The 25,374-nt window shown below is 52.9% G+C and overlaps 1 protein-coding gene and 1 long non-coding RNA gene across 2 annotated transcripts; both read right to left on the reverse strand.

The window, feature by feature from the left end:
• Positions 1-459: 459 nt before the first annotated feature.
• On the reverse strand, positions 460-2,857 carry LOC140607504 (uncharacterized). The gene is made up of 4 exons (XR_012009505.1): positions 2,711-2,857; positions 2,484-2,624; positions 2,169-2,385; positions 460-1,295 (listed from the first exon to the last, which is right to left on the reverse strand). It is a non-coding gene; the product is annotated as an uncharacterized lncRNA (long non-coding RNA).
• A 12,481-nt stretch (positions 2,858-15,338) lies between these two features.
• Positions 15,339-24,959, reverse strand: CDK5RAP3 (CDK5 regulatory subunit associated protein 3). Its single transcript, XM_072780273.1, has 14 exons — positions 24,831-24,959; positions 24,557-24,602; positions 21,469-21,600; positions 21,097-21,197; positions 20,708-20,756; positions 19,875-20,053; positions 19,542-19,678; positions 19,170-19,314; positions 18,685-18,795; positions 18,068-18,143; positions 17,191-17,279; positions 16,352-16,557; positions 15,803-15,974; positions 15,339-15,696 (listed from the first exon to the last, which is right to left on the reverse strand). Exons 1-14 carry the CDS (start codon positions 24,834-24,836, stop codon positions 15,631-15,633), a joined length of 1,515 nt encoding a protein of 504 aa, XP_072636374.1. The 5' UTR covers positions 24,837-24,959; the 3' UTR covers positions 15,339-15,630.
• Positions 24,960-25,374: the final 415 nt, after the last annotated feature.

Genomic DNA, 25,374 nt, shown 5'->3' on the forward strand with positions numbered 1-25,374 from the left:
GAGCCCCATGTTGGGCATAAAGTTTACTTTAGATAAAAGAAGTGTGAAGACCATTGTTGAGCACTGCTTTTAAATATAAGGCAATTGGGGCACCTGGGTGGCTCAGATGGGGAAGCATCTGCCTTCGGCTCAGGTTATGATCCCAGGATCCTGGGAGGGATTGAGCCCCATATTGGGCTCCATTCTCCATGGGGAACCTGCTTCTCCCTCTCCCCCCCTGCTTATTCTCTTTCTCTTTCTCTCAAATTAAAAAAAAATGTATATTTTTGGGATCCCTGGGTGGCACAGCAGTTTAGCACCTGCCTTTGGCCCAGGGTGTGATCCTGGAGACCCGGGATCAAGTCCCACATCGGGCTCCCGATGCATGGAGTCTGCTTCTCCCTCTGCCTGTGTCTCTGCCTCTCTCTCTCTCTCTGTGTGTGTGTGTGTATGACTACCATAAATAAATAAATAAAATCCTTTAAAAGTGTATATTTTTAATAAAACAAACAAATAAATAGATAAATATAAGGCAACTGTGAGCCACCTGGGTGGCTCAGTCGGTTGAGCTGCTGACTCTTGATTTTGGCTCGGGTCAGGATCTCAGGGCTGTGGGATCAAGCCCCATGTTGAGCCTCTGGGGGCCCAGCGTGGAGTCTCTCCCTCTTCCTCTGCCTCTGCAAGCACATTCTCTCTCTTAAACAAACAAACTTAAATATAAGGTAACTGAGGCCCACTGAGGCCCCTTTAAACTGAGGTTTAAAAGGATGGCTGAGGGTCACATAGCTAACCAGGACCAGAATCCTTCTGACCCTCCAACCTCTAGACACCACACTATGAATCCTCCTCAGCCTGCCCCAGGCAGCTGGGGGAGAAGGGAAACCAGAAATCATCACTGGGAGAGAGCCAAGGCCATGGCTCTGGGGATGGACTGGCAGTGGGTAATGTCCAAATAAAGCATCAAAGGGTCTTGCACCCAACCTTTGCTGGGCACCCACTTGGTGCTTATCCTTACTCTTCATGGAAGAAGAAGAAAAAACAAATCATAAAACTTCAAACTCAAACTCAAAGAGCCCTGTTTTCAACCAACCTCATTCACATGGTCAGGAGAGTGATGGTTCCTCAGTCTTAGCCCTATAGCTAGGATCTCATGAGCCCCCTCTCCTGCCCTCCCCTAGTCTGTCTCCCAGACCTGGTGGAAGCCCTGGGGCAAATGCACTCTCCCTTGTGGAGGGAGGCAGGAAGGAGGTGGGGAAGAAGAGCCCTTTCCGATGGAGTCCAAGAACAATGATTTCAGCAGTTGTTAAATTTTCTTCCTGGATAAGAAGCAAGAAGAGCCAAGTAAATGAGCTTGATCTTCTAGGACCCTGGATCCTGGCTCTGGCTCTGCCACTAATTGGGTAGGCCTCTTCCCCTCCCCAGGCATCAGTTTCTCCATCTGGACAATGAAAGGTTAGAATTGATGCTTTCCAGCATCTCTTCCTTTTAAAAGTCCACGGATCACCAAGACAGAACGTGTAGGTGACCATCCAATAACGTTTTCCCCTCACTCCTGCATCCCACTCTTTTTCCTCCTTCAAACAGACCCTTCCCTTGCTCTTCTGAAGATGCTCCCCACTCTATAGACCACACCCCACAACCCCCTCCCCCGATTTCTCTGCACATGGAGAGGAGATGCGAAGTCTCCCGGGACTGCCTTGAGGCTGCCCCTGGCCAGGCAGTGGTCCCCTCCTTCCTAGTGATTCTTTGTGTCTGTGTTTCTTCCCAAGGAGCTGGGGTCACAGTGCCAAGGAGAAGGAATGAAAGGTGGTGGTGGGGGTCATCTTTTTTCCCCTCGCCTCTGCCCATCTCTCCCTGCTCCAGTCTGGTTTGTCAGTAAAGGGGAGGGAGGATGGAGGGAGGTGGTCCCCGAGCCTGTCCCACAGCTCCTCACTCTACTGTCTGCCCCTCCACAGAAGCAAAATGGGTCATGCTCAACAAGGGCCGTTATTGCCAACCTGGCCCTGCTGCTGCCTGAGAGAGCCCAGCCCTCCCCCGCCAGATCTCATTAAGGGGTCGCCACTTATGCTTCCCAGCCGCCCCCCATCCATCTTTGGCCACGGATGACAGACTGGGCCCGGGGGCTGATGTCCGGCAGGTGACAGGGTTAATGGCAGAAGAGGGCAGAGGGCAGAGGCCAGCCAACTCACAGTGGCGGGAGGGCAGCCTGGGGAGGCCCCGGGTCCATTCCAGCTGGGCAGCGCCTCAAATTATAGCACCTGGGGGAGGGATGAGTCCTGGACCCATCCATCCCCAGGGAAGTAAGGTGGGCAATATCAGTCATCTTGGGAGCAGATGGTAGGATGTTAGCCTGGGAAGAAGAGGAGAGAAGAAGCTCCGGGGGGTGGGGAGGGGGTGGTGCACAGGCTGAAAAGAGAAGAGAAAAAAAATCCCTAGAGTATAAAGTATAAAGTATATAGTATATAAAAAGCCAGTATGTATGTGGGCTCAGGGAAAACAATTACCTCTGGGATCCCCGGATGCTCTTTGGCAAGAAACACATATCTTGCTGATGTGTAGGAAGCCAGGTGAGTGTTTCGCAGTGTGTGCCCGTCAGTCACTCCTTTTGTTTTCCCTTCCAGCTGCCTGTTAACTGTGGCCTGGCACTGTGGTTAGGAGTAAGGGTCTAGAGTCAAACAGTGTGGGTCCAGATCCTGTTCAGATCCTCCCTGTGTGAGCCCAGGGAACTTACTTAACCTCTCTGAGCCTGATTTTCTCCCTCTGTGTAATAGAACTCCAGAAGCACTGGCTCCCAGGAGGCTGCAATTACACGATGCGTGGACACAGGTCTGCTGTGTGCATGCAGTAAAAGCTAGGAGCTCCTGGGAGGAGCAGGGGCTAGGTGCTCCTGGGAGGAGCAGCATTGTTGCACTATTGCATCACCTTTGCTGCTTCCCATCTAGCCCCAGGCTTTTCCCAGGCTTTCTGCCTCAGGACCTCCCCTCGTTTGACCTCCTACATGCTTATGATCACCTCCAGCCTGCTCTGCTCACTCCCAGGAAGCTGCTGAATGCTGCTTTGGGGGCAGCTGCCCCTCTCACTGCTCCAGAGAGAAGGCCCCACAGTGGCAAGGGTTAGTCCCTCTGGGCCTTTGAAGCCTGGAAAGGGGAGGGGCTGCCCTGTGCTCCTGACCTGGGGGGACCAGGCTCAGCCCCCCACCTCCCACCGTGGGAGGAGAGCCAGGAACAATGGCAGTGGAGGGCTGGCTCTACCGCTGGCCAGCTGGCAGTCAGGCGAGGGGGTGGGGTGGAGGTGGGAGCATGTCTTCTCTGAAGCCAGCAGGAAGTCCTTGTGAGAGCAGATAGTGGCTGGGGTCTGTCCATGGGGGCCCCAGATATTGAGGGTATCCTATGGAGAGGAAGAGAGAGAACCTTACGAAGTCATCCAGAGGCCTCCCAGAGGGGTTGCAGGGAGTCACCTCTTTGGTCCCAAGGACCCCCTCTCAAAGTGCACCCTGATCTCAGGATAGGTAAAAGAGGCAACTAGCACTACCCTGCCCTCCCTCCCTGCCTGGTTGGAGTGGTTCCCCCGGGTGCTGATCACCTCCATTAGGTCCTCAATCTTGCGAGGATAATGCATGGCCCAGGCTGGGCTAAGGGAGGAGGCCCCACCGGCAGGGAGCCGGGAGGCAGGACACAGGGGCCTGAGCAGAATACCAAGCAGCCGGCCTGGGCCTGAGGCTGCCCCTTGTGCCCAGCAAACCTGGGCCAGGCCAGAAAAGACATGGGGGGGCCTGTCCCCACCATCCACAACTCCTGCCCACCTCTGTGCCCTCTTGCCAACTCTACCACTCCCTACTGTGGCTGAGCTTGTCTTTAGAAGGTCTCCCCTCCCCAAGGGCATCAGCCCAGTGTGGTGCCAGGGTCCTGGGTAGCAGGAAAAAGCAGTATCTGATCTACCCAACTGGACCAAAGAGCCTCTGAGGATGACCCAGCAAGACCAAAAACAAAAAAACAAAAAAACAAAAAAACAAACCTTTGGTGGGAGTGGAAAGACCCAGAACATACGAATGTTCTCCCTTTCATTGTCTGTCCACAAATGTCAAATGAAATCAACTATAATGCATTCTTCCAAAGTGAGTATTGCTATGATGTGGCCATGTTCATCGCTAAATCCAGTCCCCTTGGGGAGGTTGCTGTCTTTGGCAGCTCTGATCTCAGTTCACCCCAGCCCAACCTCTTCTTTTGCCTTCTGCTGGGAAAGCCTTTTATGCACCATGTGTGTGAGCGCCCTGGGTGGTTGACAGAGCCCCTGCACTCCTGTGGGCACATCTGACTGCCCCCACCCTGCCAGGTAGGAGGACAGGTGTTACTGCCCCTGGAAGGCAGTGTAGCCTAACAGCTGTGGGCTTGGACCCTGGAGTCAGACAACATCCCTGCCTACCAGCTGTGTGACCTTGGGCAAGCTTCTAAATTTCTGGCCTGAGATTCCTTATCTATTAAGTGGAAATTAAACTAGTAGTATCATATACATTGCTTAGGAGACTTTGTTAAATGAGAAAAGCATTTAGCACAATGCCTGGCACATCATAAATACTTAAAAATGGCAGAGGGGAAAAGAATTTTTAAAAATTTCTATTTCGGGGATCCCTGGGTGGCACAGCAGTTTGGCGCCTGCCTTTGGCCCAGGGCGTGATCCTGGAGACCCGAGATCGAATCCCACATCGGGCTCCCGGTACATGGAGCCTGCTTCTCCCTCTGCCTGTGTCTCTGCCTCTCTCTCTCTCTCTCTCTGCGTGACTATCATAAAAAAAATAAATTAATTAATTAAAAATATTTCTATTTCGTAGGAGGAAAAAATGAGCTCCTGGAAGGTAAGAGGTTGGGCTGGGTTATGGAATTAGAGGCATGATCTAGCTCTTTCTCCACCAACACACCTGACGGGCAACCCCCTGCCCCACCTTCACTGGTTCTTTCTCACTCTCCTGCCTCATCTGTTAGCCTTGCCCCCCAGAGCTGGGGTAGCTGCCGGGGCTCCAGTCTCTGAGTTCCCCCCGAATGTGAAAGGCTGGTTCTCTCTTCCTGTCAGGACCGGGCAGAGATGTTTTCAGTAATGGGAACAGCAATCAGAATTCAAAGTTCATAACTCACCAGTGATCAGATAGATGTAGGGGAGGTGCTGGGACAGTAATATTAATAACTGTACCATTAAAAACTAGTAAGTGGGGACACCTGGGTGGCTCAGCGGTTGAGTGTCTGCCTTTGGTCCAGGGCGTGACCCTGGAGCCTCGGGATCAAGTCCCGCATCGGGCTCCCTGCACGGAGCCTGCTTCTCCCTCTGCCTGTGTCTCTGCCCCTCTCTCTGTGTCCCTCATGAATAAATAGATAATATCTTTAAACAAAACTAGTAAGTGATGTCTTCATAAAGCATGTGTTGTTTGGGGTGCTTGGGTTTGTTTATTTATTTTTCCCTTCAGGAGCACATAGGGCCACAGAGGGAGAACATTAAATTATCTCTTGAAATGATTTCAGTAATAAGTTGGGCAGGTTAGGAGAGCTGTTGGCAGCTCCTGCCAGACCTCCCTCGACCTTTCTGAACTCCTATCTTTCACTTGGCCCTGTTTTAGAAGAGGGCAATTACTCCCTTCTGGGTTAGCTGTGTCCCTTGTTTAGAGCTGCTGTCTATATGGACAAAATGTGTGGTTTTTCATCAGCCAACCAAGTAAGAGTGATCATATATTATTCCTTGCCAGAAATCAGAATGTGTTGCATGACATGGAAGAGAGGGGGCTTGTAGGAACAAAGCCTTTGAATATTTGAAATATGCCCTGTTGTGGAAACCAGGCCCACAGAGCCCCAACCACCATGACATTGATAATAATCACAACTGTTTATGTCATGTGGACAACAAGCCAGGTTCCCTTCTGAGCACTTCACGTGTTAACATACGAGATCTTCATAAGAACCTTTGCAGTGGATACTATCATCGTTCCCATCGTAGGTGGGAGGAAAGGGAGGTGTCATAGCCGGTAGGTGGTGAAGCTGGGATTGAGTCCCAGCCATTCTGACTTTCCAGTCTGGGTTCCCACCAGCTACCCTGCCTTGAATATTCTTCACTGGGGGTGGTGCCTTCCTTGTCTTTAACTCTGAGATAGGGATGCCCTGGCCTGAGCTAAGGAGCTGATTCCTGATGCCTGCGAATTCCCTCCTGCTAAAATGGTCACAGCTATGCTATCCTGAGTACTTTCCAGGAGCCAGGCGCTATGCGAAGAAACACGTTGCGTGCATGATCTCACTTGCTATGTTCCCCACCCGTGAGTTGGGTGCTATTATCATTCCCACTCTGCAGATGAGCATAGCAAGGCCCGGAGGTGTCTAGAAGCCGACCACAGCAAGCAAGTTACTGGAGTCTCAAAACCAGGGCTGACTCTGCCTGCCCTGCTGCCCTACAACAGCTTCGCCCACTTCCCACGCCAGGATTTTTTGTGGTTCTAATACTCTGGGATCAGGTTTGAGTGAGCCCCACTGCCAATTTAACCCATTTCTAAGACGCCCCAATTTCCAAGGGGGTCCGAGGCCAGGCGACCCAGCGGGGAGACTCGCACAGACAGGAAGGCACAGGGAGTCTTTCAATTTTACATTAAAAGAGAAAGTCCCCTCCCCCTCCCCCCTCCCCCTGCTGCAGCAACCTTCCAATCGCATCAGAGACCCGAGAAGGGGCTTGACCTCTGTCCCTGGGGGAGGTCAGCCGGGGTGACCCTGCCTGTGTGCAGGATCCCGTGAGAGAGGCCCAGCTGCAGGCCCCGGAGGGCTGGAAGCGCACCCGGAAGCGGGCCGGGGTCACCGAGGGCGGCCGGGCGGAGGGAGGGGCTTCCCTGGTCTTTTGTGAGCTGATGGGCAGAGGGAGATTAGTTCCACAGGCAGCCCCTGTGTCTCCAGAGAAAGGGGCTATTGTGGAGCGACTCAAAATACGGGGCACAGCCCACCCCACCTCCCCTTTTATCGCCATGGTGATGGGAGGGGGCGGTTGAGGGAGCAAAGGAGGGAGGGAAAATGCAGGGCAGGTGAAGGGTGGGGGGAGTGGGCAGGAGGGGGTGGCAGTGGAAGCCAGCCAGAGCAAGAGGGGGAGAGGAGAGCTCTGCGCCTTTCTCACCCAGAGGGGCTCTCGGCTTCCCTCTCTCCTCCTCTCTGCGTCCTGCCCGAGGGCTCCCAGAGCGAAGAAGGGCTGGCCCACTCCCCTGCAGCTGGCCCTGTGACCTCGGAGGGTGAGGGGTCTGACCATCTGGGAATAAACTGCAAGATGGCCACATGGAAGGCAGCTGGGGAACAGCTGCTAGGCCTTGTCCTGCTTCTGGATATACCAAGTGCCCCAAACCATTGAATCTCAGAATCACGGACCCAGTCTCCCAACCTCGGCAGCAGCCCCCCCAGATACTGATCCAGTGTCAGCCCGAGGTCCTCAGTGATGGTGACTTTCTCACCTGGGCCCTCTGGGGACCTCTAGTTGTCAGAAAGGGCTTCCTTATACTAGGTAGAAACCTGTCTTCCTCTTACGTCCACACACAGGCCTATTAGTTCTGCTCTCTGGGGCTGTACCACGAAATAAGGTAGGCTTTTAATAAATAGTGGGGTGGCGGGTGGAGATAACAATCTGACACTTCTTGACTTGAGATATTTGGAGAAAGCTGTCAAGAAGGTAATTCTGTTGGAAAGAACACAGTCCATAGTTCAAAAGCTACTCAAAGCTAAGTGGAAGAACTGGATGGGAAGCAATTCTGGCCATTGCACGCTGTCTGGGAGACAGGACATCTCAAGATGCCAAGGTCCTGGGCGCCACCTTGATGCCAACAGAGGAGGTCACAGACAAGGCCTTCGGCGTGTTTCAGCAAACTACCCAGCCCAGCAGACAGAGGCCAGAGTCAGAATTTGCCAAGGGAATGTGCCTGGTCCTGGTGTGTATGGCTCTGCCGCAAGCTAGAAAAACCCCCACCATCAAACAGGATCCTCTTGAGGGGAAGGGTCCAGTCATGTGTTCTTATCAAATATATAGAGAGGAAGAGGCCGCCTCGTTTTGGGACTAGCCCCCATAGTCTGGGGAGACTCAAGGGTTCAGGGCTGACTGGGCTCCTCCAATTAGCAAGGTTACAAGTTCCAGCCTACATTCTGGGAAGGCCACCAGGAAGGCCTCAGGGCTGCTTCTGGCCTCCCAGCATAGCTCTTCTTACCAAGGTGGGTCAGCCCCAAGATTTCATAGGACAGGAAAGGTAAGAGACGGGTGGGAGGCAAACTCTACCACGGAGGAAGGAGGTAGAATTTAGGGCTCCCTTGCTACCCTGTTGTTCCTCCCACCACCACCCTGCCTGGGGAGGCCCAGGGGGCAGGCTGCTTGGGCAGGCACTTCGAACAGGTGCGGTTTAAGCACACCAGGCCCCAGAGATAAGCGGAGGCTTGCGGTCATGCTAATGAAGGCCACATCCTACGCTCAAGAGCAGTTGTTTCAAAATGCTGGGGCCCTGGCGAGTGTTGAAGAGGGCCTTGCTTCTTGTTGGGAGAGAAAAGGGAGATTAGTCCAAGGCTCCCTGTTTGAACGGTGCCAAAGCCTCAGCTGTCAGGGAAGGCAGGCATACCTGCTGTTGTCTCTTCCCATTCAGCACCAGGGCTCCTGCCCAAATGCTCATGTCCAGATTGTATTTATGACTGTTTTAAGAAGGAGTGACAGAGCCTTTTAATATCCCTGACAGCCCGGGATGTTTTAATAGATGGTGGAGCTGGGCTGCAGGAGGTAAGGAAAAGGAGCCGAGTCGCTGAGCGAGCTGTCAGGCCTGGTTTCTATGACAGACCCGCTGATCCACTCTCCGACAAAATAAAATACGGGGCCGCGTCTCTCCTCGGCCCCGTCAAGTTGACAGACAGTCTGTCACCATTGTATGTCATCTTTCACCTTCTAATCACTTGGGCTTAGGGGACCTGCATTTAACGGGGAGTCCCTACAGGATTTCCAACCCACCCTGCCTCTGGAGCATCAAGGCCTCTGCTTCAACTGCCCCAGAGTTCCAGCTGGGGTTCTCCAATATTTTTCAATTTTGAGCACTACTTCCCTATCTTCAGAGTTCCGCTTCACTTGTTGCTGGTTGTTAGAGGTGATTATAGGTCTTACAGAAAGACTCAATCACCTGTAAAAACAGATGGGGTAGGTGGTAGGGATGATTGCACAACAATGTGGAAGTATTTAGTGCCGATGAATTGTATGCTCAGAAAGGGTTAAAGTGGTCAACTGTGTGTTATGAGCTGGGTCACATTATCTTTTTTTTTTTAATAATTTATTTATTCATGACAGACAGAGAGAGAGAGAGAGAGAGAGAGGCAGAGACACAGGCAGAGGGAGAAGCAGGCCCAACGCAGAGAGCCCGATGTGGGACTCGATCCCGGGACTCCAGGATCACTCCCTGGGCCACAGGCAGGAGCTAAACCCCTGAGCCACCCAGGGATCCCCACATTATCTTAACCACACACAGAGTAAGAAACAGATACTTTGGGGGCACCTAGGTGGTTCAGTGGTTGAGTGTCTGCCTTTGGTTCAGGGTGTGATTCCAGGATCCTGGGGTCAAGTCCTGCATCAAGCTCCCTGCCAGGGAGCCTGCTTCTCCCTCTGCCTGTGTGTCTGCCTCTCTGTGTGTCTCTCATGAATAAATAAATAATATCTTAAAAAAAAAAAAAACAGATACTGTCGATCTCTGATGCCTTCTAATGTGGGTGTCCCACAGTGTATGCCTATAACCTGTATAACCTGTTGTCCGACTATTCCCAAGTTTCTATTCCCATGAAAATGCTCTGCCCCCACCTCCTGCTTCTTTACCTCTTCCCCCATTCTCTAGGGCTAATCAGCCTCAAGGTCAGTTTTGGAGTTGAACATCTGGAGGTTCCTTTTACATGCTTTTCTGGGACTAGGTTTGTGGCTAAAGCCTCTTTGGTCCTAACAGTATATCCTGACAGGTGAGGCCTAAGGGATTCTCTCGCCCCCCCCCCTTTTTTTTTTGGTGGTGGCGGGGAAAGGACAGCAAATCTCAGTGTCACCACCTGTTCTTTCTGGAGTGGCTGAAAAAAAACTCCAGAGGGACCACAAAGTCCTCCTTCCTCACATATCATCTGCTCCCCCTCATCAGGGCTTCGTCCTTCCGGCCCCACCGACAAATGCCCACTGTGCCGAATGTTAAGGGGCAGCATTCCTGCTCCACTGTCCCAGTCCCGAGGGCTGCAGCTACAGAGCAGAGCCTCCCTCCAGCCTTGCCAGTCCCCGGCTCTGCGTTCGAGTCCTCTGCCAGGAGAGAGTTAAGGGCTTGGGTTTAATTTGCCCGTTAATCACAGTTAAAAGAAGTAATGAGCGTCTCCCCAAAGCCTGGGTGTTTCTCTGCAGATTAAGCAGCAATTTGCATAGCCCCTTTATTCATTCCCACCTTCCCCTGTGGGGCGGCTTGTCCTTTCAGACACAGCCAAGCGCAGCCCGCGGTGGGAGAGCTGTGACAAATGGCTTTGCTGCACGTGGTTTGGGCGAGAGGGAGGGAGGGGCAGGCTGGGAGGAGAGGGCAGCTCCCGACAGTAATGGATAGCTGGGCCGTTAAATAGTGCAGAACTTTTTATTAGACACACAGGAGAAGTTTAAATATTCAAACCGGTTTTCTTTGAAGCCTGGGGAATGAGGGGAGGGTGGCAGGCAGGATAAGTAAGAGTTTACTCAGGGCCAATTTACCCAGGGAGGCCGGGCTCATCAGCGCAGAGGAAGGGCACCTGGAGGACAGGCGTGGGTCTGCGGTCAGCTGGCACCCGGCCTCCGTGGCCCCAGAGCAGCCCTGACCCCCCCGATGGGCTGCGGGATCCTCCAGGCGGGACGGCAACCTGGGGCCTGATCCCACAGCACGCAGAGCAGTCTGCTCGGAGCCCAGCATCGGAGCGGCACTCCATCGTGGGGACTGACCTCAGCTTCAGAGCAGAAGCAACGGTGTCTCCCAAAGGATGGGACAACAGCCCTACTCCTCTGCTCTCCAGGAGAGTCCTCCACTAAACAGGGAGAGAGGACGGAGGGAGCCCGGGACACGTACAGGGCAGGTGCTCCCACTGGAAAGCATGTAGAAAGGATTTCAGGTTGACCACCGGTCCATCGTAAAAGCCTAGTTAAACCCAATTTCCTTCCCAACTTCCCGTGTTTGCGGGATTCTTCAATTTTGCTAACTCATGGGCCCCACGACAGTAATATTTTAGAGGTCAAAGTCACTTTAGAGATCATTAAGACAACTGAAGTTTGGAGAAGTTAATTTTGAGATTCCAAAGGGCACACAAAAGTGAGTGAGAGCCGGTTCCTATCCTCAGGCAGCTCAGGGTGGAGCACAGGTGCCAGGATTGCACTGTGACGCCGTGACAGACAGGTGAAGGGCATCTCCACATGGCTTCGGGATGCTGCTGAGGAAGAGGGGCTCATCCTGTCGGGGCCTGGAAATGTCCACAGAGATGTATTTGGGCCTTGTCTGAGGTGGGGCAGGAAGGCTAGGAGGGGGCCAGGAAGTTGGTTGGGGCTTGAGGACACGTGGGTTTGGTGTCGTGGGTGGATGCTGAGGCTGGAAAGGAGATAGAGATCCAATTACCAAGGCTGGCCTGCTACTCTAGGAGCTTAGGGAGCTAAGGGGGCGTCAGAGTGTCTAAGCAGGGGAATGATGAGGGTGAGAAAGCTGGGGCCGGGAGCCTGCTGCTTGACCTATAGGAAATATCAGATAGGGATGAAGAGTGGAATGGAGAAAGCAATGGGTTTGGTTCAGGATATTTAGGGATACCTGGGACACACAGAGCCGATACCCAAACACAAGTTTCTGACTTTAAGTCCAGGTTCTTTCGGGTCCATCCCCTCTCACAACAGCTGACTATGGAGTCTTACTGGGCCAGTGGCCATCTAGGCACTGTACACTCTTGCCATGGCTCCCTACTCTGAGGCCAGTAGTATCATTTTATACGGGAAGGAAAGAAGGCCCGGAGAGGTCCAGGGACTTGCCCAAGATCACATGGTGGCAAGAAGAGAGCCAGGATTTGACCCAGGCGGTCCAGATCTAGAGAATGTGCTAATCATCATGATGCTTTGCCTGTTTCCTTCCTAACCTACTACAATTATCAGGTTTCGTATGTGCATGTACAGGAATGTGGAGAGAATGGGTGGCAATTAAATGAAATAAAAATTAGTGACAAGACAAGCAGATGCAGATGAGGAGTCAGGGAAGAGCCACAGGACCTGTGTTTCTAGGGGGGAGACTGAAGCAACATCTGGGAATTAAGGAGAGAGACAGAAAGGGGAGCAGGGAGGTACATGTGAGGGAACAAGCAGGACTGCAGCCCCCCCTCCCCGCCATGGTGGGGGTGCTTTGCTTTGGTCCTTGGCTCTAGGCCATTCTCTCAGTGAGATTTCCCTTCTGCACGACAGAGAGAATCCCTGCCCACACTGGCCATGGGGAGCTAGTTCTAGATGGGTAGGACCCGATCTCCTCGGCAAGCCCTTAGTGGGCAGCCAGAAGCCAGATGAACAGCTGTCAGCACTCCGCTTAGCTCCTGGTCGTGGCCGCCATCACAAGCTGCGGTGCAAAGGAATCCTACTTCTGTGGACTCTGACTAGAGCAGCACTTGGAGAAGACGTGGGAAGAAAGGCTTCACGTGAGCAGAGAGACGGTAATGGGGCTTGGGCAGCTGGATTTAGCAGGGAGAGAGGATCTAGGAAAACTGACTCTGCCCCATTGTCTGAAGGAAGGTGACAAGTGAGCTGAGTGGTGAGAGACTGAAATCTTCCCTGGAAAAAGGTGGCATAAAAGTGAACATGAGGGCAGGTGGCTCAGCGGTTTAGCACCACCTTCGGCCCAGGGTGTGATCCTAGGGACCCGGGATTGGGTCCCATGTCAGGCTCCCTGCCTGGAGTCTGCTTCTCCCTCTGCCTGTGTCTCTGCCTCTGTGTGTGTGTGTGTGTGTGTGTGTGTGTCTGTGTCTTTCATGAATAAATAAATAAAATCTTAAAAAAAAAAAAGTGAACGTGAAAGTAGGATGTGCACTTGGCAATACGATTCACACCAAACTAAGGATAAATCTTGGCCCGCCTCCTCCTCCTCTCCCAGAACATTTTCTCGAAGCCCCAGAAATCTGACTGCTCAGAACTTGGTCTTCAAGCTCCACAAAGAACCTCCCACCATTCCCTTCCTGGAAGGCAAGTTAGACCGGGATGAAGAGTCCCTAACCACTGTTTCACAAACCAAAACTAAGAGCTCACATTTGTCCAGGAGTGCTTTCTCTGTGCCAGACAGCATTCTGAGAACTCTGTGTGTGTTAACTCGTTTAATCCTCACAATGAATTGTCAGGCAATTCAGAGAAAAGCAAGTGGGGACCCAACTGCAATCAGAGCAATGCTAAGGGGAATCTGGGAGCAGATCTGCAAGACACAGTGCTGTTCTCCCATGGGGTAAAGGAGCCGGGTGGGATCTCCAATGTCTCAGTGTGGCCGGGAAAGTGGGTTCCAGGAAGTGAAGCCCAGGCCAAAAGGCTAGGAGCTAAAGGTTCTGGACAAGACTAATGTTATAGGCTTAGAGACTTTTAAGAGACAATTGACATTGGGGTGCCTGGGTGGCTCAGTCGGTTGGGCACGTACCTTCAGCTCATGTCATGATCTTGGGGTCCTGGGATCGAGCCCCGTGTCGGGGCTCCCTGTTTGCTTCTCCCCCGACCCCGCCCTGCTCATGCATTCTCTTTTTCAGATGAATAAATATAATCTTTAAAAAACAAAACAAAACAAACCCAATTGACATCAGTGTAGAGTAGGCCTTCATTTTACCAGCTAAGCAGTGGACGAGGTCTGATCCCTGTGAGAGAGAACAGTCCCCTAACCACACCACTTAACAAGGTGCCCCAAATCTGCTGAGAGAACCTTATCTAAACCCACTTCCCCTCCTGTGAAGATGGCCACACCTCAGCCTGTATGACTCCCTGCCATCAACCCCAGGCAGAGCAGAGCAGGCAGGCAGGCAAGGTGCTCCTCCGACAGGGCAGGAGCAGGAAATTTTAAGGCCTGAAACTGGTCCACCGTGGTCACATGGTTCACAGGGCTTCTCCCTGCAGCTAGGTGCCTGGAAGCGACAGCATCCATCCATGTAGCAGCTGGTGATTGGACGAGGGACACTGACCAGGCGAGGGTAGCAATGCCTTGGTGAGCGGATGGCTGCCGCAAGAGGCAGGCCAGAAGGCCGGTGGAGCCAGCAGCCGAACAGGTGGGGCAGGAGGTAGCAGCCACCCTCTTAGAGGGAAAGGGCCTAAGAGACTCAGCTCCCTAGGCCGTACATGTCCACAACGACGGAGGGCAGGGTACAGCCCACCCGGTCCCTGTTACATCCTTCGATTCTAAGGACATTCTCAACATTCCGCACGGGTTGTTTTTCCTTTTCCAATTCCTAGAGTAATTTCAGCCCCCGATACCTCCAAAAGGAGGTGAACAGGCAAAGATTGGGGGGAAGCGATGGGCTGACATTAATTGATAGGAGCGGCTCTGAGCAGTTCATGCTGCCTTATCTCTCTCTCCTTTGGATAGCGTGTGTCCGCCGGAGTCCGCGGGGTCGGTGATTAATAGGGGCCATCACTCACTGTCCAGGACGGCTGAAAGGCAGCAGGGAGGGGGCGGCCCTCCCCAGAACTGAGATAACAAGCAGCAGGAATAATGAGTGGTGTCACTCCACTTTTCATTTTGATGGAAAGTCATTACGGGAGTCAACGCCAGCGACAAAGAGCCATGAATCAACTGCTCTGCTATGAAATTAAAATCGAATTGCCGGCCACCCCCAACCCCTACCCTTCCTGGGAAATGGGGATGGGTAGGTGGCTGGGGAGAGGGGTGCTATCCTGGGGTGGCCTCTACCCAATCACGGTGCTGGCAGTTATGGGGAGGAAGTGAACAGGCAGCTAGCTAGCAAAGGTGACAACTCCTGTCTCCACCTTGTTTATCAGACCCTTCCTCCCAAACCACATCTTCCCTCTGCCTGGAGGTAAACTGTGATTAAAAGGAAAATACAGCTTTGCTTGGCTCCAACAAGGCTGCCACTTGACTACTACCCTTGGGCTTCTGGCCTGAGCAGGGCAGTCTAGCCTGGCCACGGACAGAAAAAGGGGCCCAGCCAATGGAGATCCCCAAGAGCCCCCTGTGGAACCACTTGTAGATACTAATCTGGGGCCCTGCCTGTCACAAGCAAAGGGGGGGAAGCCCCTCCCCCCCTTGGGGCTCTGTAGGAACAGCCGGTGGCCTTGGGAGCCCACTGGATCAAAAGCCCAGGCAAACAGGTGCAAAGCTTTGATTCAAGGGCCAGAGAAGCACAAACTGTCAGTAGTGAAGCAAGAGCCTCTTCCTTTTTTATTAAGTCCAACTAGATGATGAGAAGCCCCAGAAACTGTGGTCTCAGACTGAGGGTCACAGGGCCAATCAAGATAGCTTCTTGCCAGAGAGTATAGCAAGTGTCAAAGGTCACCATCGAGGAGATGGCTCCTTCACGTGGCTTTCCATCCTCCAATCCCCTGGTCTCTGGCTAGGAAGAGCCCTGCCACTTCAGCCCAGGCTGTCTTCCCCTCCTGCCAGAAGGCTGGGAAGACGGGCAGGTGGACCTGTGGAGGCTGTCACAGAGAAGTTCCCATCAGGTTCACGGGGCGCCCACCGTACCTCTTGGAAATGTCAGCTTCGATCTGAAAGACAGTGATACCAAGTGGGTAGAAGCAGAGAGGCAAAGGTGCCTCGTTCTGTATAATCTGGGGGTCTTCCCCCTGGGCAGGTTTGCCTTTCCTGTCTTACCAGCTTCTGAAGCTCCTTGGTCTTCTCTAGCAGTAGATCTAGCTTGGGCTCCAGGGCTGCCTGCTCCTGAAGCGCTTCCTGCTGCTTCTGCACCATCAGCTCTTTCTTCAAAGCCAGCAGCTGGGACTGCTTCAGCTTTTGCTGGAGAAACCCCGTCACTCGATCCACATACCTGTGCGGGGCACTCGGGTTAAGCGTCTGAGGCAGCTGAGTAGCCTGAGTATCCCCATTCATCTGCTGGGAAAGGCAAAGGCAACCAAATCCCTGCCCAGCAACTTGGCCTCCACCCGCTTCATTCCCTCCCTGCAAGGTTTATGGCTCCCACTTCTCCTGTCCTACTTGGGAAGCAGAGCCTGCCTGCATATGTCAAACCACCCCATCCTGCCCCAAGAGAACCCTGGATCCCAGCTGTGACAGAGCTGCCATGGGAGGCAGAGAAGAGCTCTGAGGAGTCATGGAGAAGGGGAACGCAAAGAGTCAGGACTGCTCAATATGGCGGCACCCCACATCACGCTCCGGAAGAGCCCAGTGTCAACAGGAAAGCCAGACCTTGGGGAGGCCAGGATCATAAACAGGTGTTGCATTCGAAGACTGGTGAGCCGGCCAATCAGGTCCTGTAGTGTCGACACCATGGTAACCATCTTCTCCTTAGTCTGGCCCTGCAGGATGGCTGGAGCTAGTTGGAACTGGCTCACAGACAAAATGTCTGCCTCCTCACTCATCTCCACGGCTCTCTGGGACAAGAAGATCTCGAGCTGAGGGCAGAAGAGGATCTGGTTGACACCAAGAAGAGAATTCAGAGGCTAAGCCCTCAGACTGCTCAGAATGCAAGAATGAGATGTGAGGGCTAGACTCCTGGTGAGGAGGGATTATTTCTTCTGAACACTTTAATTGCTAGAAACTTACCAACTATGACGTGAGAGCCTGAAGCAGCCTCCACCGCTAATCTCCCGCCCCTCCTGCTATCTCACTCCCCACCACCCCCAGCCCTGGACACCTCTCCTTCTTCCCAACATGTGGCTCAGATAACTATAAACACAGAGATTTGATGGGTTCTCTCTGTCCCAGTGAAGGTATTTTCTCTCTGTGAGAGGAATGAGATTCAGGGAACAGGAATCCATATTTGAGAAGCCTGGACTAAGAGAGGGCTGGGAAGAATCTGGGAACCAGCCACATATCTTATCACTCTTATTCTAACCAGAGAAACTCCATCCTTTTGTCCTCCTTTGCCCTGGAGTCTAAGAGGAGCCTCTCTTAGCAAAAAGAAAAGGGAACAGGTGAGGACTATGAACGCAGATGAGGCCCTCACCAGCCAGCAGGTCACTGGGAGGGGAACAGATGGAGATGAACACAAGTGGGAAGGGTCCATCCACAGAGGATGAAGGTACCTCCATGAGCTCATCGATGAACTGATTCCGGGTCTCGGGGTATTCGAGAAGTGTCAGGGCGTCTGGGCCCCTAGCAACACCTTCTGGAGCTGCCAGGAAGAGAGTCAGACAAATGATAAAGTCACTGGAGACCAGAGAAAAAGACCCTCAACTTTGAGAAGTTCTGGTGGGCTAATATGGACAAAAACTCATTGCAGAAGCTACTTGATGTCTCACCCCAGGGTGGGGGGAAGGGTTACCTTTTCCCATTGTCTTAACTTGAATCAGACACTACTTCCAACTGCCAGTCTGGGAGGAGGACCACAGAGCTGGCTTTAGGGCCTGGAAAGGGCCCCTCAGCATTGTCGGCCACGAAGTTTCATCCTGCACCGCCCTCTAGTGGCTCAGATGGCCACTACATCCTCTCAGCTATTGGGCAGGAGGGTCAAGGTCAGACCTCCAAGCCCACCGCCCTTCTGGAACCTCCCATCAGAAAGGTGACCCACATTCGCTTTCCAAAAGTTAAGAGCTTCTAGACTTGATTTTGAGAACTTGGGGTACCTTGTGGCTCAGTGGCTGGGTGTTGGCCTTTGGCTCAGACTGTGATCCCAATGTCCTGGGATCGAGTCCCGCATCAGGCTCCCCATGGGGGAGCCTGCTTCTCCTTCTGACTACTGTCTCTTTCTCTCTCTCTCTCTGTCTCTCATGAATAAATAAATAAAATCTTTAAAAGACTTTTTTTAGAACTTCCGTTACTCTACTCTTACATCATCATCATGATTTTGAGAAAACAGATGTGTGAGCAGCCCAATCTTGGCAGTGCATTTTTTTGTTTCCAGAGACACAGGGACCTTTGAGCATCCACTCCTGCCAAAGCTACAGGGAGGAGGGCACTTACCCTGGGTTCCGGCTTCCAGCACTGTGATCTGCAAAGTGGCGTCGTCTCCCCAGTCAATCCCATCACCTCCAGCTTCCTGGGTGGAAAGCAAAGAACCTCAGCAGGGTTGCAAGAATCTTCCCCAGCAAAGGGAGCCAGAATAAACCAAACCCTTGATAAGCTCAATATGCCTGCACATTTCAACTGTATGAAGGACTTGCAGCCATATATGTTGCTACCCTCATCCCTGCTTAGAGTTACCACCTGCCAAGACCCTCACATACCAGGAGAAAAGGGGTCAAATGCTCCCCCCTTGGACTATACCTCGCCTGAGGTCTATGGGCAACATCTTTTTGTTTTTTAAGATTTTTTTTTTTAACTTGAGAGGCGGGGGGGGGGGGGTCGGGGGGGGGTGGGGGCAGAGGGAGAAGCAGGCTTCCTTCACGGAACCGACGTGGGACTTCTTGATCCCGGGTCTCCAGGATCACACCCTGGGCTGAAGGCGGCACTAAACCGCTAAGCCACCAGGGCTGCCCACTTCAGGTAACATCTTTAAAGACAGACAACACTTCTCTCGACACCAAAGCAGAGATCACACAGCAAGTCCTCAGAGAGATGGGCTAAGAGGGCTTCCTAACCTTTGAGTCTGATTCCAGGGAGATGCCCCAGTCAATTCCAGCAGCCTGAGCAGAGATGCCAGAATCGGTCCCTTCGGCAGCCACTTCTACTCCAAAGTCGCCCCAGTCAATCTAGCAGGGGAAAAAAGTGTTAGCTTAGAGAAAGTGGGTGAAAAGAAAGGGGTGTGCCTCCCCAGAGGTCTCAGCTGCCCCTCTAGGGGGCGCCAGCACACTGTTGAAGGGCAATGGCTTGGGGGCTCCCTGAAGGACAGCACATCTTCAGAGAGTTCACAGGACAGGATTCCTAGTTCAAGGTCAACCAGCTTGCTGAGCCTCTACAACACTCATCTCTGCTCTGGCCTCAAGAAGCCTGGAAAAATAAGGGAGGGCCTTCCAGCTAGGGTCTCTCGCACCCAAATCCTACTTTCTTCCTTCTGGGACTCTGCACTCACGTAGAGGTGGAGCTGTGGGGCATGAGGACATGGCTCTCGCCAGGTTTGTCTTACCACATCTTCTTCCACCTGCTCAGGCAGCTCCTCGAGGTGGGGCCGCTCCACCACAGAGGGCTCTGTCCCCATTCTCCATTCGTACACTGTGGAGTTCCCCCGCCTCTGCACGAACCGCAGCATTGGCAGCACCTGCTCTGTAGGACTGAAACAGAGCACCGCCTGACGCTCCTGCTGCGCACATGTGAAGCCCACGCGGGGCTCCGGCCTGCGCCCCCAGGCCAGATGGGGGAGCTCCCACAGGCTCACGTGTTTAAACCAAAACTCAAACGTGAGGTGGGAAAAGCACAAGTAGAGGAGACAGAACAGCCGAGGAAAATAGGTCAATTGTCCCCCCGCCCCCCGCGCTGGAGAGAAACTAAGGTCCTTTACCTTTCACACACAAACCCCACACAGGCCTGGTACAGATCGATGGCTTCACCCAGGGCCTGAGCCCCTGCCCCAATCTCAGCCAGCTGACTCGGCAGGTCTTTCACCAGGGCCAGCAGTTCTCTTCGGACGTTGTCTCCCTAGAGAGGATGGGAGAAGAGGGCTAAGACAGGAGCAGTGGGAAGCACAGTGCAGCGAGCTAAAAAGAACACCCAAAGATTGCAGATGGGTGAGACACTGGCTCAGAAGGGCACAACTGGCCGAGAAGGGAGCCTCTCCCAAAAGCGAAGGGGCTGGGTTCAGGCCAACAGAGGCGCCAGGTGCCCTCCAGCTCACCGTGATGCCATACTGCTTGCACGAGTGGTAGAACTGCTCCCGCATCTCGGCAGCCCCCGCCTGGCCCTCCTCCTCCTTGCGACTATATTCTTGCTGCAGCTGCTGGCACTTGGCGATCTGCTTCTTCAGTGAGGGGATCTCATAGTTGACATTCCGAACCAGGAGGCTGGAGAGTTCCACTGAAAGGGGCCCAGGAAATTTACCCCAGATGCCCACACCCCGAGGCAAACATGCCCCTGGGACACGTGCAAATACACCCCGTGGCAGCAGAGAGCGTGGCTTGGCCTCCCAGCTCCCCCCTCCCAGCCGTGGAACCTCACACAGTCATTCAAACTCGCTAATCCAATCCTGTTCTGTAACATAGGGACAATCATATTTACCATGAGGATTAAGAGAGAGAATCCACATAAAACATGAGTATAATTCCTTGCATTTAGTAGGTGCTTGGTAAGTATGAGCTATTATTATTAAGACTTTGAGGAAATATACCCCAAAGTACCATAAGCCCTGTAATTATGCTCTCAGGCACCCAATGTGGCCCCTCTTCTTCCCAGTGGAGACTAGGGGTGCAGAGGAGGTGGGTCAGTCACCAAGAGGTCAGTAATGAGGACCTACACATACCTGCCAGGCCCGGCCTGGCCAATACCTACTACCTGCCTGGTCTTCCTCCTCCTCCCAATACTCTTTGGGGAACTTCTTTGCCCACCTGGTAAACATCTATACCCCAGCTTCTTCCCCCAAAACGACTGTGCCTCCTAGAAGCCTAGAGTCTCAGAACTCTTGGGAGTGGGCCGCCCCATGGACACCAGGCTTCCCAGGCTAGGCCACTTTACCTAGGTAGGTGTTGTCCTTCTCATACAGGGCTACAATCTCCTGCCAGTCCTGGGTGAGGATAGAAATAGGAAGTGAGCTGGAATGGCGCTCAGCAGCCACATACCAGCTCAAGCCCCAGGGGGGACACTCCCCTAGCCCTCATATCACATCAGACACAGACCTCTTCATAACACTGGCTGGACACCCCCACACACTTCCTTTTAAGAATGTGGCATCAACAAGCGCTCCCCAAAGCAGTAGGACTGAAAATGTAAACCCAGGCATAGGATCTACTTTGGAATAAACTTTGGGGGCAAAGAGAAAGCTCAGGAAACAGTCTACATAGGCATCTCCACTGGACCCTTAGCGAGACCAGAGACTCTGACCCTGCAGCTTTGCCCACACTTGCCTTCATTCGCTGTGAAGAGTACCGGCCAAAAATATTTTTTGTGGAGGCTTCAGTGCCTTTGAGAAGGTCCACAATCCTTAGGCAGTGGAAGTAGTGAATGTCTAAAAAGCAAGGAAAAACAAAGACCTTGGGAATTATAGTATCTTCCCCACCTACTCTGGGCACATGGCTAACTGATGAATATGCTGAGAACTTTAGCATGTATAGCTCTCCCCCTCAGCATTCTGTGTTGGAAGAAACTGGCATCTGTACCCCAAAAATAAATCTCTCTCTAGGGGTCAGCCCTACAGTTAAACAACAAGGGGGCGGCTCAGCTGATATCCAGTGCTCCAGGAAAGAGGGGCTCTGGTAATGTAGCCCAGAAGCACTCACAGGATCCAGAGAGCAGCTGGGCGATCTCCTCGCTCTCTGGCATGTCCTGGATGGCAGCATTGATCTTCTCTCGGATGGTCAACACCAGACTCTGCCATTTCAGACTGCAGTGCCTTCTGTCCACCAGCCAGTCTGTGTGAGAAGCACCCACATCACAGCATTCCCACTGACACAGCCAGAAGCCCACCACTAATTCAGGTGAAATATGCTAAGACACTGGCTAAAAGTTATATGTATATTGGTTAAGGTGCAAGCATCATGGGAATAAAGAGAGGCTCTGGAACGCCTGGGTGGCTCAGTGGTTGAGAGTCTGCCTTCAGCTCAGGATGTGATCCCGAGGTCCTGGGATTGAGTCCAGCATCAGGCTCCCGGCAGGGAGCCTACTTCTCCCTCTACCTGTGTCTCTGCCTCTTTCTTGGTCTCACGAATGAATAAATAAAATTTAAAAAAAAAGAGAGAGGCTCAAAGGCACCCTTGGGGTTAAACAGACCCCACCACAGCGTGACCCCAGGATCATGACCCGAGCCGAAGACAGATATGAGCCACCCAGGCGCCCCATTGTATGACTTTTATAGAGCAACTGCCTCCACACAGGGATAAAGAAAAACTTTAAATTGGTCCTGACATCAAAGTGCCACTTTTGACCACTCTAAATTCTCCATAATATTTTTGCTTCCATGGGTAATTATATCTTTCTTACTGACAGAGGATGCTTTCAACTTCCACTTCCTCAGGGCTGGGATTAACCATGACAATGGAAAATACAAGATGATTATGCCAAGTACCGGATGAATGAACAACTGTAAAGCCCCTAATACCTGCAGCGCCCTAAGGACTAGGTAACACTGGTACTCTCAACAGTGAAGAACTGCCTGGCACCACAAGAACACCAACGTGACTGACCTCCTGGACTCTGGGCCCAGATCTGTTTTTAGGAGAGGGTGTGGGTGGATGAGAGCCATGCATGTTTCCTCAGTAGGAGACAGCTAAGAGCTAGGTTTTGTGGTCAGATGGTCCTGGTTTCTAATTATTACCCCCACCCCCTTTTTTTAAGATTGATTTATTTGAGAGAGAGAAAGAGAGAGCATGTGAGCATGGGGAGGGGGGTAGAAGGAGAGAGAACCTTAGGCAGACTCCCCACTGAGCACAGAGCCCAACATGGGGCTTAATCCCACAACCCAGAGACCATGACCTGAGCCGAAATCAAGACCCTTAACTGACTGAGCCACCGAGGCGCCCCTAATTATCAACTTTAAGTCTCTCAACCATTCTGTGCGTCAAGTTTCCCCACATATAAAATGGAGATAAGATATTGAACACAAGAGAGAATGGAGTACTGTGCCTGGCATATGACAAGGACCCAATAAATCCAAGTAAAATATGCTCATTTTTGCAATGTCAAGTGCCTAAAACAGCACCTGGTAGAGCAAAGACTCAACGAATGGTTGTTGTTTTCCTGGTCCTTTTCACAGCCAATGACAAGTTCATGCACCAAGAGTGCACAAATGCTGAAGAACTGGGACAAATCTGAATTTTTCTCCGTTATGGGGACACCTGGGTGGCTCAGTGGTTGAGCTTCTGCCTTTGGCTCAGGGCCTGATCCTGGGGTCCTGGGATTGCCTGCATCGGGCTTCCCACAAGGAGACTGCCTCTCTCTCTCTTGAATACATAAATAAATAAAAATATATTTAAAAAAAGAAGCTCCAGGGCAGCCTGGGTGGCTCAGCAGTTTAGTGCCTGCCTTTGGCTCAGGGCATGATCCTGGAATCCTGGGATTGAGTCCGAAGTCGGGCTTGCTGCATGGAGCTTACTTCTCCCTCTGTCTGTGTCTCTGCCTCTCTCTCTCTCTCTCTGTGTCTCTCATGAATAAATAAATCTTTTTAAAAATTTAAAAAAAAAGCTCTATTACGTGGCCACTGCATAGAACTCACTAAATAGTCCACAGTAGTGAACTGAGAACCCTGCCCTTGTTAACATACCTGCCAACTGATCAAACACTGTGCTCTCACACTAGTTTTCAGCTATATCCCCTCGCTGTATTCCTCTGAAACCTTCAAAAAGAAAAACTCTGTAGATACAATAAAACTAGAAGGGGATGAGGTAGTCAGATGTCATTTTTTTTTAAGGATCTTATTTATTCATGAGAGACAGAGAGGCAGGGACACAGGCAGAGGGAGAAGTAGGCTCCATGCAGGGATCCCGATGTGGGACTCGATCCCCGGACTCCAGGATCAGGCCCTGGGCTGAAGGCGGCGCTAAACCGCGGAGCCACCCAGGCTGTCCTAGTCAGATGTCATCTTAATGACAAAACTGACATCAAATCCATTAATGCAATTAGCATTTTACAATCCAGGAATAGTGCACTTGCCTAGAAGGGTCATATATGAGGAGGTCCTTCCCTGGCTCTGAACTGAGGAGGTATTTAGATCAGATATAGACAGCAGGAAGGTGGCCTGGCCACTAAAAGGTCTTTGTTCCCAATTGGGTCTATGTCCCTCTTCCTCCTAAAATCAGGGGAAGATGGAAGCTTTTCTCTTTAAAAAAAAAAGGGGGGGCGGTGTGCCTGGGTGGCTCAGTGGTTGAGCATCTGTCTTCAGCTCAGGACATGATCCTGGGGTCCTGGGATCGAGTCCCACATCCGGCTCCCTACCGGGAGCCTGCTTCTCCCTCTGCCTGTGTCTCCACGGCTCTCTGTGTCTCTCATGAATAAATAATTTATTTTAAAAGGAGGGAAGTTTTTTCTATACAAAAAGCATAGACATTGGAGTCCGACAGACTCGAACTCTAACTTCCTATCTGCCACTTAGTAGCTGACCGTCTTTACAGTAAGCCACTAATCTGGGCCTGATGATTGACCGCACGTGTCATGATGTTATACGGTGGAAGCCGAAGGTTCAAGTACAGACTATGTACGGTTCCTTCCCGCTCCTCCGAGCGCGGCAGGCAGACGCGGCTGGGAGCAGATCACCGCGAGTGGTCAGCGCCTCAGCAGGGGCCTTGGGGCATCGGGGCTCCCAGCTGTTGGCGACAGGCAGCAAAGGGCAGGGCCTCCCCCTGGCAGCCGGTTGCGCGGGGCGTCCCCTCCTACCGAGCAGCTTGCTGGTCTGGATGTCGATGGGCACGTGCTGATGGTCCTGGAGGGAAACACGCCGGGGAACGGGGCGTGAGCGCGCCGAGGGGGCGTGCCCCCTGCGCGCTCGGTTCAGGGGCCCAACCGCCGCCCTGCGGGGCCAGAATGACGGGCCCGGGGTGGGGGGCGCGCCCGGGAGAGAGGCCGGCGACGCGGGCCAGGAACTGACGGGCCGAATTCAGCCCGGGTCCCCGGAGCAGCCCCCCACAGCCCCCAGCTCCAGGCCCCACACCTGCATCTTCCTCCACTTCCGCTTCCGGCTGGCGACCCACGCCAGCCCCACCTACAACCAATCGCGCGCGGGGCTAGCGGAGCCTCTGTCTAGGCCCGAACGCGCCTCCTCCGGCCACGTAGCCACCTTCCTCCGAGCCAATCGGGACGCGCGCTCCTCCCCTGGCCACAAGCCCCACCCACCTCGGGGCTCCGAATGGCTGAGCCCGGAGAGGCGGGAGGACGGGAGTCAGCCAATGGGAGACGCGAGGCGGGCTCAGGGCTGGAGAGGGGCGGGGCGCCGAGAAAAGGCTGCAGGGGCGGCGAGCTCGCGGCAGGGGGCGCCCGAGAGCTGACACCCGCCGCTTGCGGCTAGGTGGCCACCGAGCCTCCGGTGCTAGGATTACCTGGCTCGCCGAGAGGGTCCTAGCGCTGACCCTGGACACCCGGAGGCCGTTAGAAATGCCTCCTTCCCGCCTTGCCTGGCTTTACGTCCGTCGTCGTTTGTGGGTGGCACTTGTCACATTTTGCCTTCCCGTTGAGTTTCTCTGATAGACATGTGTTGA

This window comes from Canis lupus, chromosome 16 (assembly GCF_048164855.1).
Source record: "Canis lupus baileyi chromosome 16, mCanLup2.hap1, whole genome shotgun sequence".
NCBI lineage: Eukaryota > Metazoa > Chordata > Mammalia > Carnivora > Canidae > Canis > Canis lupus.